The sequence below is a fragment of the Wyeomyia smithii genome, chromosome 1, assembly GCF_029784165.1.
Source record: "Wyeomyia smithii strain HCP4-BCI-WySm-NY-G18 chromosome 1, ASM2978416v1, whole genome shotgun sequence".
NCBI classification, from domain to species: Eukaryota; Metazoa; Arthropoda; class Insecta; order Diptera; family Culicidae; genus Wyeomyia; species Wyeomyia smithii.
The window spans coordinates 62,380,953-62,393,196 of NC_073694.1; the positions used below are offsets into that span (position 1 = coordinate 62,380,953).

At 40.4% G+C, this 12,244-nt stretch overlaps 1 protein-coding gene across 12 annotated transcripts in view; it reads left to right on the top strand.

The window, feature by feature from the left end:
- The window catches only part of LOC129733867 (glutamate receptor-interacting protein 1), a 93,793-nt gene that overhangs the window by 64,210 nt on the left and 17,339 nt on the right, over window positions 1-12,244 (top strand). For all 12 annotated transcript variants that reach the window (XM_055695438.1, XM_055695431.1, XM_055695433.1 and 9 more), the window contains 5 exons: window positions 9,275-9,400; window positions 10,321-10,518; window positions 10,777-10,967; window positions 11,032-11,324; window positions 11,393-11,559. In XM_055695438.1, the coding sequence (XP_055551413.1) occupies window positions 9,275-9,400; window positions 10,321-10,518; window positions 10,777-10,967; window positions 11,032-11,324; window positions 11,393-11,559 (975 nt within the window). The remainder of the gene's footprint in view (window positions 1-9,274; window positions 9,401-10,320; window positions 10,519-10,776; window positions 10,968-11,031; window positions 11,325-11,392; window positions 11,560-12,244) is intronic.

Below are 12,244 nucleotides of genomic sequence, written 5' to 3' on the forward strand. Positions count from 1 at the left end.
TCTGTCTTACAGTGGAATTGTAGAAGTATTTTACCAAAAATTGATTCGTTTAAAGTTTTGATAAATAAAAACAAATGCGATGCATTTTCCCTTTGTGAAACTTGGCTTACTTCAAATATTGATCTCAACTTCCATGATTTTAATATTATTCGCCTTGATCGAGACACCCCATATGGAGGAGTACTTTTAGGGATTAAAAAGTGCTATTCTTTCTATCGTATTAACCTCCCCTCGATTCCAGGCATCGAAGTTGTCGCATGTCAAATGACAATACAAGGTAAAGAGCTTTGTATTGCCTCAATATATATTCCTCCCAGAGCACAGGTTGGGCAACGGCTGCTCTTTGATTTAATAGAACTTCTTCCCTCGCCACGTTTGATTTTGGGAGACTTCAACTCTCATGGCGTGGCTTGGGGTTCCCCATACAATGATAACCGCTCCTCTTTAATCTATAACCTTTGCGATGACTTCGACATGACTATTTTGAACAACGGTGAAATGACACGTATCCCGAAACCTCCAGCGCGCCCAAGCGCTTTGGATCTATCCTTATGTTCGACGTCGCTACGGTTGGATTGCACATGGAAGGTAATCCTCGATCCTCACGGTAGCGACCATCTGCCTATTCTTATTTCAATTACTAACGGGTCAACTCGCATGCGACCAATTGACATTCCGTATGACCTCACACGAAATGTCGATTGGAAGTTATACGAGGAAATGATTTCAAAAGCGGTCGAGTCGATTCAACATCATTCACCACTTGAAGAATACAACCTCCTCGCGGGCTTGATTCTCGACGCCGCGTTGCAAGCCCAAACGAAGAAATATCCCGGCGTAACGATCAAAGAACGGCCTCCCACTCCGTGGTGGGACCAAGAGTGCTCCGATGTCTACACGCAAAGATCCGACGCGTTTAAGGCCTACCAGACGGGAGGTATACCTGGCGACTATTTACGGTATTCGGAGCTTGATACCAAGCTTAAAAGCTTGGCTAAAGCAAAGAAACGTGGATATTGGCGTCGGTTCGTGAACGAGACGTCGAGGGAGACATCGATGAGCACTCTTTGGAACACAGCCCGAAGAATGCGGAATCGCGTAACGGTCAACGAAAGCGAGGAGTCTTCAAGTAGGTGGATATTTGATTTTGCCAGGAAAGTATGTCCGGACTCTGTTCCTGAGCAAAATATTGTTCGCGATGCGTCTCCGGGCCACGACGCGATAGAATCACCTTTTACGATGGCAGAACTTTCAGTTGCCCTCCTGTCCTGTAACAATAACGCGCCTGGATTAGATAGAATCAAATTCAACTTGTTGAAGAATCTACCCGGCAATGCCAAGAGGCGCTTGTTGAACTTGTTCAATAAGTTCCTGGAGCAAAACATTGTACCGCAGGATTGGAGGCAAGTGAAGGTGATCGCCATCCAAAAACCAGGGAAACCAGCTTCTAATCAAAACTCTTATAGGCCGATTGCAATGCTATCCTGTATCCGGAAAATGATGGAAAAAATGATACTCCGTCGTTTAGACCACTGGGTCGAATCAAATGGTCTACTATCAGAAACTCAATTTGGCTTCCGCCGTGCCAAAGGGACGAATGATTGTCTTGCGTTGCTTTCAACAGATATTCAGCTGGCGTATGCTCGTAAAGAACAAATGGCGTCTGCGTTCTTGGACATTAAGGGGGCTTTTGATTCCGTTTCTATTGACATTCTTTCGGGTAAACTTCACCGACAAGGATTTTCTCCAATTTTGAACAATTTTTTGCACAATTTGTTGTCCGAAAAGCACATGCATTTTACGCATGGCGATTTGGCAACTTTTCGCATTAGCTACATGGGTCTTCCCCAGGGCTCATGTTTAAGCCCCCTTCTTTACAACTTTTATGTAAATGACATCGACGAATGTCTGGCAAATTCATGCACGATAAGACAACTTGCAGACGACAGTGTAATCTCTGTTACAGGAGCCAAAGCTGCCGATTTGCAAGGACCATTGCAAGATACCTTGGACAATTTGTCTGCTTGGGCTTTTCAGCTAGGTATCGAATTCTCTCCGGAGAAGACTGAGATAGTAGTTTTTTCTAGGAAGCATGAACCTGCTCAGCTTCAAACACAATTAATGGGTAAAACGATTTCTCAGGTTTTGGTACACAAATATCTTGGTGTCTGGTTCGACTCTAAAGGCACCTGGGGTTGTCACGTGAGGTATCTGATGAAAAAATGTCAACAAAGAGTGAATTTTCTTCGTACAATAACCGGACAATGGTGGGGAGCCCATCCAGGAGACCTTATAAGGCTTTACCAAACAACGATATTGTCTGTTATTGAATACGGGTGTTTCTGCTTCCGCTCCGCAGCAAACACACATTTGATCAAACTGGAGCGAATACAATATCGTTGTTTGCGTATCGCCTTAGGTTGCATGCAGTCGACCCATACGATGAGTTTGGAGGTTTTAGCTGGAGTACTACCATTGAAAAACCGCTTCTGGAGCCTGTCTTCTCGTATTCTTATCAAATGTGAGGTCTTGAACCGTCCCGTGATTGAAAATTTTGAAAGGTTAATCGAACTTAATTCTCAAACCCGTTTTATGACATTGTATTTCAATCACATGTCCCAAAATATTAACCCTTCTACGAATATTCCAAATCGTGTCGACTTATCAAATACTTCTGATTCTACTGTGTTTTTCGATACATCCATGATAGAAGAAACTCGTGGAATCCCGGATCATTTACGCGTGCAGCAGATCCCTAAAATTTTTTCCAATAAATATCGAAACATCAACTGCGACAATATGTACTACACTGACGGATCACTTCTTGATGGGTCCACTGGCTTCGGTATCTTCAATAACAATTTAACCGTCTCCCATAAGCTCGATAATCCTGCTTCTGTTTACGTCGCAGAATTAGCTGCAATTCAGTACACCCTAGGGATTATCGAAAAAATGCCCACGGACCATTATTTCATCTTTACGGACAGTCTCAGTTCCATTGAGGCTCTCCGATCGATGAAAGATGTTAAGCACTCTCCGTATTTCCTGGGGAAAATACGGGAACATCTGAGTGCTTTATCCGAAAAATCTACTCAGATTACCTTAGCGTGGGTCCCTTCTCACTGCTCGATACCGGGTAATGAGAAAGCGGACTCTTTGGCTAAGGTGGGCGCAACAAACGGTGATATATATGAAAGACCAATTGCCTTTAATGAATTTTTCGCACTTGTACGTCAGAATACGATCATCAGTTGGCAAAATGCTTGGACCAGAGGGGAATTGGGAAGGTGGTTACATTCCATAATCCCCAAAGTATCGACGAACCCGTGGTTCAAGGGGTTGGATGTAGGTCGGGATTTCATTTGCGTGATGTCCCGGCTTATGTCCAATCACTATAGATTTGACGCGCTCCTCCGTCGTGTTGGGCTCGGGGAAAGTGGTATCTGTGCCTGTGGTGAAGGTTATCACGACATAGAGCATGTGGTTTGGTCATGCCCTGTACACCGTGACGCCAGGTCTAAATTAATAGCTTCCCTGCAGGCCGAGGGTAGACAGCCGGCTGTTCCTGTTCGTGATGTCTTGGCGAGCCGTGACCTATCCTACATGTCCCTTATATACGTTTTCCTGAAATCCATCCACGCCCCAGTCTAGTCCCGTTCCCCTCCGTCTACACCCAACAAAACGACAAGAACACGTTTGAACCTTAAGCACAAAACCAGCAACCAGACCCCGCACAACAGAACCAGGACCCAAGGACTACGAGCCTCTGTCCCAACTCACGACATCGTGGCTCAGCAGAACGAATCCATACATGCCATTCGACGATTATCAGACGACCATTGAACAACAAAACACTGATTGGAAATCCCATGCTAGTTTTAAGTTAGACTTAATTTCAGCTCGTAGTCGGCAGCGAGGATAAAAAATTTGCTTTAGTTTTTAAGTCATCAGATATAATTGGCGCCGTTAAACATTAAATTGTATTTGTGCCGTGTCAAATAAATGTTATGTGAAGAAAAAAAAAAAAAAAAAAAAAAAGATTGATCATTTTTATTAATATACAGTCAGGTTTTTTTTTACGCGGGGAATACGTACCTCGTAAAAAAACCACGTTAATTCGAAAATCCGCGTAAAAAAACCGCGCTAATTCAAAAATCCGCGTACAAGAAACCGCGTTAATTCGAAAATCCGCGTAAAAAACCTTGTAGAAAAACCGCGTAAAACAAAAACCTGACTGTAGTAAGTTGCTTGTCATGTCATGCTTGATAATTTTTAAATTTTGGTTATGCGAAAAATTAATTTTTAATATTATTAATTTTATGCAGATAATGAAAATTTTTCGGATGTCGTACTCATGACTGAAGGAAAAGATAATTCAGTACGTTCTGCGACACGGAGATAAAGTAAAATTTATAGCTTTTACAAATTTAAAAATGTAAATTAACTCAAAAGGAAATATTAACTCTTCAATCATCAGGTTTTTTTTTCATCCTGAAAAGGACAATTTGTTGTTTAATTCAATATCGGTAAAAATACCGATCACCTCTTGGTGTTATCACTGACAGTGCGAATAAAGTATTCCTTGTGATAAAATAAGCAGTGGAAAGCTGATTTAACAATCAAAACTAGACGGCTCATGTGAATGCATTTACTAGTGTCCAATATCGCACAGAGACTGCATTTCACTAAAGTAAACTTACTGTATCAGCTGCTATCGATGCTGATACCCGCTGCAACTCATACGCTATCCGTAGCCATCCTACAGTTGTGGCCGCTATACGCTGCCATTAGCATCCGCTGTCCCTGCAACAGCTGGCCCAGCTGCTATCGTTGCTTGAATCCGCTGCAACTAGTGCGCTATCCATTGCTACGCCACAGCTGAGGCCGCTTTCCATCATTGCTGGTATCCACTGAACTGCTAGTGCTGCTGCTAAGGGAGGACGACTGCTGTTGTCGCTGTCTAGAACTATTATGAGCGGCTTCGACTGAAACAGGCTCTTATATAGGCCAAATAGCATGTTTTAAATTGCAAGGTATATGATTCTGTCGACCGTGCTTGGGAAGCGATCATATAACGACCAATCAGAGGTCGAATTTTTCGTTTTGACAAGACTTGACTATTTCCAATAGTACAATAGTTTGAATTGTAAAATTACAATTATCTTCATTTGGGAAGAATCTTAGAAGATTTTCCAATCTATTGCTGCAAGAACGAAGGAAATCCATCGGATACTGACCGATTTATTAGTATTTGAAATTGGACATATTTTTCACTTTTTTTCGGTTTTAGATTTTCATTTCACATCTCTATGTAGCCGAACTTCCTGAGAGAAGTATTCTACTTCAAAAGTTATTCTCTAAAATAAAAATGGAAAATGTAAACTAAAACCAAGGTATATTATTTTTTCAGTGCAAAACAACCAGATAGAATGAAATACTTGTTATGTTGTGTAAATGTGTAATGTCAGTAAATTAGGTAATAGTAGAACCAGTGTTTGAGTGTTGTTTTTGACTCTGGAAGCAAAATCCTGCGTGAAGCACGTGGCCGCTGTATAACATAGGTAACCCAAACGCGGTAGGTAATTTTCTCCCGAGAGGAGTGCTGTTGCTGGTGTTTTGACTGCCACAATACATGTTTATTCTACCTGCAGAATATATGTTTATTCTACGTACGTATCTTTTACCTATTGTATCTGTTGTGATATGTATGCACGTTACGAACCTGTTTAAAAGCTTGATAAAATAACAACGGTACTCAATCAACTTATAGCAATTGTGAAGAGAAGTTCGACTAAGTTTTGTTATCATGGATCAAAAGGATATATCACGGCTGAAATATTCAAAATGCTGTGCAGCTGTTGGCAATAAGAAGTGCAGCCGTACTTCTGGGTTCACGCAGTTTATCTTCAACGATAATAGAAAAAAATACGGTCCATGGGTTATGACCTCCAACTGGATGAATCGATGCACATTTGTGTTTCTTGTCAAGTTGTAATATCGCATAGCAGAAGTGTTCCACAAAAAAAAGCGACGTAGGGGAACAACGGGCAACACGGACAGGGCGGGCAGTATGGACCATTGCTCATTTCTATATAAACCATTGAAATTAACACAAATCAGTTATGCCAGTTACATACCAACAGGATCCTGGGAGTTTCGAGATATTATGTAGATTGAAACAATAGTTAGTTATTTGAGAAATAATCAAAATGGGCTAACCCTCAACAGCAAAGCAATGTGATGTAGTTTTCGCCGTGTCGAGTTTAAGCTTCTGCTTCGGTAAAACTTCAGAAAATTATAGTTTTTAATGACATTGGCATAATTTAGCATATTTGAGACACGTGGGTGAAGATAGTTTAGTGAAAATATTATTTTTCTGGAAATCACATCGGTCCGAAAAATTGTATGCCTCTTGGGCAATACGGTCAGTTGTTGTGTTAGCAAAATGGGCAGTCTAAGAAAACGACAATAGCACCATTTGTTATTATTTTTTCAGCATTCTTTGCATGCGCTATGAAACCTAAAGTCATTAACTCTCATTTGAAACAAAAACCATCATCAAAAACATTGTTAAAAGCTGTACATATACTACATGTAAATGATGTGAATGATTCCATCGGCGCAGCCGACGCACATAGGAGTAAATACGTTTGAAACCTGATCATAAGTGAAAAATTCAAAGTGAATCAACTTTGTATTGTAGTGTTTCATTTTGAAGTGTGATGTATGCTTGATCACTTGACAGCTCATCAACATCCAAAAGTTGTGTTTACGGTCTTAACGAGAGGTTTGCACCGACCGCAATTCAACAGTTTTTTGTGCATGATAATGACGCTTTGATACCGTGAGCTAAAATATAACGTTCCGAAGATAAACAAGTGATTTTTAAATTAAACAACGATGGAGATTGTTAAAGAATGTTAATCGAACAGAAATGTGTACTTAGCATGTATGCTAGTCTCTCCAAATACCCAGGTGTTTGTCAAAACCAATATAATAAAACCCAAAATATTTGTTTTTATAAGTTAACTCAAAATGGGATAAGTTATGTTTCCGGCAAAATCCGGTTGAACGGCTTATATTACGTGAAAGTGCTAATATTTTTGGTTATAATGGTGAAGAAAAACCTTCCGGATGCTTCCGGTCTCGTGTTTTATTGCTATGTGAAAATAATCAAGAAATTCTTATTTTTTCGCATCTTGGATAGTTGTAGCCTTGGTTACCCAAATGAAACTTTGTCAAACGACTGAAATGTGTACTGAAAAGTCATTTCATGATAAATTCAAGTATTTGGATGAATTTTGACCCGACTATGACTGAATTTAAATTTCATTATAAGAAATGTCATCCATCACTTTAAGGTGGGTTACTCCAAGTAAAAAATTATCCAAATCCAATCATTTGTTTTTATTATCACAAAATGATACGTTTCCAGTGCAAAAATTATTTTAAATTAATTATGATCAGGTTTGATGTTCTAAGTGTTCCACTGTGCGACGGTAAGCTTCAAACATGTGCTTTTTTGCGCAGCGCGTCGTCCCGTATAGAGAAGAAATTTCCTATAGTCTTTCATAGGTCCGTCTTAACAGCACAGCCGGTCCGTTTCAAATGCACGTTGTGAAATAATGGTTTTTCGAGACTGTTTTTATTTTAATGTAAACTAATATAAAATCACTCTAAAAAGGAAAAGTTTGCATTATTTTATGAAAAGCATTAGTCAATGTCAAAAATTATGAATATCGTTGGTTGAAAGGTTGTGTTTTGAGCAGAATAATGAATGATTTCCTTAGGGTGACTGTCTTGCCCGTTGTTCCCCTAAATTCAGCTAAATGGTTGAACAATAGAAGCGTTCTGAAAGAAAATGGCAAAACAGAAAATGATTCCACATTTAGCGCAAAGTGGATTGATAAATGGATGAGATTAAAAACAAAACTTATGCCAAATTGAGCTTAGTTGAAAGTGCTTCAAAGAGTTAAGTCAAAATGTGTAAAAAATGATTTTAAATAAGCTTGAAAAGACCTCGAAGGGACCTCTTCTAACGACAGAAAATGATTAAAAAAGAAATATATCTTAAAAGCGTGTGAAAGATAAATCTTAGAAGCGGATTTCGAAGGTTTTTTGAAAAAGTAAATTTTTGAAAAATTATTAGAGAGTGTCATTAAGCTTCTGGTTTTAGAAGGTTAAATACTTTTTGCTAGAAAAAATGAGGATATTTAGATAATTGTAAAGGTATGCAGCAATTTATTTTATTACATTAGTTATAGTCTCGAGGCCACTTAAAAAAGTAACATTATTTATTCAAGCTAAAACCCTACAGCTGACAAGTAGCACAACTTTCGGGGGGTCATTCGACCTTGATAAATTTATAAGAATTATTATTATTATTTGTTTGCATCGACATACCGCTGCTATTTTTCAAACTGCGCAAAAACATAAATTACCAGGATTCGTTTTCATTTAGCCGTCAACAAGAACTAAATAATTTTACAAAAAAAAAAACTAATTCAATTCATATTGTTCTTCTAGGATTTAATTTGGGACAATTCCTTTTATTTATGTGCGAGAACGACATTTGCTTGTTGTGTTAAAATCGTAACTGGGAGCTTCCGTTAGGCATATGACCATTTGAGGCTCCTTAGTTTGTTTAACCACCCATAAAATCAATTGATATCAAGGCTCCCGATTCGTGCATTGAATTTTCACTCGCTATATGAGAATTTCGTTTGATAATTGATAATTTTTTTTAGATGTGTCATGATGGAAAAAGTGTTAACTATCCTTCTTCACAAGGTTGAAACTATACAAAATCAAGTTTTGGATCAAAAGTATCTGTCGGTTTTACACTTGTTCATTATTTTATACTACCTATTTTAAGTGCTACTTAAAATAAGTAGTATGCAACAATGAATCAGTATATACTACTTATTTTGTAATTTCTAGCAGTAGGTTATTTTGACTTTGTGTTTGTGCGCTTCAAGAAAATTTTGGGAAGTTCAGCTCTTTCTATACATATGTTTAATCGACCCACTTCTGATTACTGTGCAGATTCCAACACGCTTCCGGCCGATCGTGACAATTTCCAGTTGCAAATTTGCTTCCAATCCAAACTACACGCCCCAACAAATGTCCCACGCGCTTGTTTAGTGTCGGCCAGCTGCCGGTATTTGGGAAAGTTCGTGATTTATTTCCATCCGTACCCGTTCCCTTCATCCAGGCATCCAGGCCAGATGGAACATACTTTCGCTAATGATATTTCTCGTTTCTCTAATTGCAGCCATCGATCGCGCCATGAGTCCAGCGCAGTCCGAGGACTCTGGACTGGCGGCGGACCGCGGAACGACCTACGCCACGATTTCGATTCCACGCGATCAGGGTCAGCCATTGGGGATAATACTAGCAGGTATGTATTGAAACATGGTATTAATAAAATGATGTTGAGCAAATTGACAGAATCACCTTTTGATAGCGTTGAAATATACTGGAAGCCATTTTGACAAGCCTCATACTTATGGAATACTTAATCAACCTTTCAAGCTGAATGAATTTGTCCTATCCACATACCCACGCGTCAATCCAGCGTATGACAGTTAGGGCATAGCGCGTAAATTTTCTTCCAACAATTTTTGATACGTTTATAGAGTCATTTTAACGACGCCATTAGTTTGAATTAAGACGGCCAACAAACGGAATGGAATGCATCTTTTTTTTTGTTCCCAATTCGACACCAAACAAAAATCCGTTGTCTCCACTTATACCAAGCGCCCGTTGAAAAACCACATCTTCATGTGTTAGATCGTAAAATTATTTTCCGTACTCGGTTGCACCTTCTACGTTCAAGCTTTAATTCGTTCGAATTGGAATTGGCCAGATGGTGGCATCTGTCGATTGGCTCTCGTGGTAGGAGATTATTGAGACATAAAATCCGGATAATTGCAAAGTGTTTGGTTAGGGAGATTAGAGGGGGAGAGTGCAGTTCTAGCAGACTCAGATTTTCAGAACATGAGAATAACGCTTAAAATATTGTTCTATTTTAGATATGTATTTCCGAGAATGCCAAATGTCATATGAGATTCTGATGGCAAAAAATGTGGCATTGCGGCAAGATGTTTTACTGTTTGCTTTACTTGAATTCTACTGACATAGCTCTCCTAGCCAAAATAAATGCAATCGAAAATGAAAATCATTTATAATAGATCAATACAATTTTTTGTTGTTGATCTTAAGTTAGTTCAAAAGTTTTGGTGAAAATATATTACTTTATTATTCAAACAATTCGTGGGTTAATAGTTATGGAAATCTTTATCCTCTTTCCACCCACAGAACGAGCCGATCTTTCCTATCCCCCGGTGGTGGAATCAATCAACGGACCGGCGGCGGACTTGCTGGCACCGGGCGACCGGATACATCAGATCGATGGCATTTCGACGATTGGCCTAACCAATCAGCATTTGTTCAGCATTCTGGCGCACGGCGACGGGCCGGCCGTCATCGAAATCGAATACTCGTTTCCGGAGTACAGTAAGTTCCCATTGACAGAGCGCTTTCAGTTGGAAAACCGAACCAAGATGGAAAGTCAAACATCGCCAATTTTTCCACAAATCTCACCATAAACTATAGTGTCTAAACATGCTACTTCATCTAATTCTGTTTTTCGACTTAATTTACGACCTCGATCGTTGGTTGCGGACCCACTTTATTTCGCTTAGCGGGCGTAGGACGCACCGACCATCGCGCTTCGTTTCGCATGATAAATGATGGTTTTAATCGTTGTTACAGTTTCACAAAACAGCCTGTGCGTGACCACAAAACTGGCGCAGATCACAGTGGAGCGGGAAAACGGTTGCCTGGGGCTGACGCTGCGTGGTGGCGGCGAATATCCGCTGGTTGTGACAAACGTACGAATGCACGGTCCGGTGTTCAAAACCGGCCAAATCAAACCGGGCGATCGGGTGCTGCGGGTGGACAATGTAGGTCGTGTGTTTGAAGTGGTCAAGAAGCGGTCATTGCTAAGGGGTTTGCTTTCCGTTTTAGATTTCCCTCGTAAACAAAACACTTTCCGAGGCGCAACACATTCTCAAAAGTGGCCACATAACGGGTTATACGAATTTGACCATCGAGTATGATGTATCGGTGATGCAGAGCGTGGAGTTCAGTATGGGACCGCTGTTGTTGGAAATCGAGCGACCGATGAATGAGAAACTGGGACTAATTCTGAGTAACTTCTCCAGTGCAGTGAACCAGGCCGAAATCTATCATAAGCTGGACGAGGTACAGCCAGCCGGGATCTACATAGCTAGTATCCTGCCGGCCAGCATTGCCGATCGGTAAGGTTACTGATTTATTTTATGGTAATTATTTTTCATTTCACTCTTATACTTTTCAATTCAAATAGTTGTGGTGCACTTTCCGTCGGGGACCAGATTCTGTCCGTTGACGAAACCATTGTGGAAAATAGTGCCTACTCACCCGAGGAAGTGACATCCCTACTGGACGCCAATTGCCCCAAGGGATACACTCAACTGCAGATCTTGCCTGCGCACACTCTTGTCAGGAGGAGAGGTTAGTATGGAATATTAGTATTATTATTTTTGCCTGGATACTGATCGGAACATATTTCGTAACTCGAAGCTGACGGGCGTCATCTAGCCATATGATTCATCGCCAAGCGACACCCGTCGACGCAATCTTCGTCGCCACTTAAATCATTTCGCGTTTTTCCTGACGGTCGCGAGCTGTCTTAGTGTTTTTTTTGCTCCATTTCATAGCATTTCAATTTGCTTCCACTCCGTAGACTTCCTGTTTGCGTTCACAGATTTTTCCCCCTACAGCGCGTGGGGAAGATACTCTCACTCGGTACTGAATTTATTACGGCACTGTTGTGGCCGCTTTTCTTTGCAGTTAATGTTGGTGGAATCACGGTTTGTGTAATACTCGGTACTTGGTTTGATCTCTTTTTTTCCCTACCTCGAACAGTGTCACTCCGTTAGGGGGAATATTTTTGCTAGTTTACGAAGATGTCTCGCATTCGGAGGTCGACTGTGAAGCATTACCGGAGTGATTCTGTGCGGTCGTACGTTCACCAGTAGCCAAGATGGTGATTCGTCTTGTGACATATATCGTCGAGACTGTCGCGATCGTTTTTTTTTGGTGGCTCAATAGTGCTTGATTCGTGACACGTTTCATAATTCACTTTTCCACTTTTCGTTCCCGCCATTACTTGGCGATTGCGGTTTCGCGTTGGAGA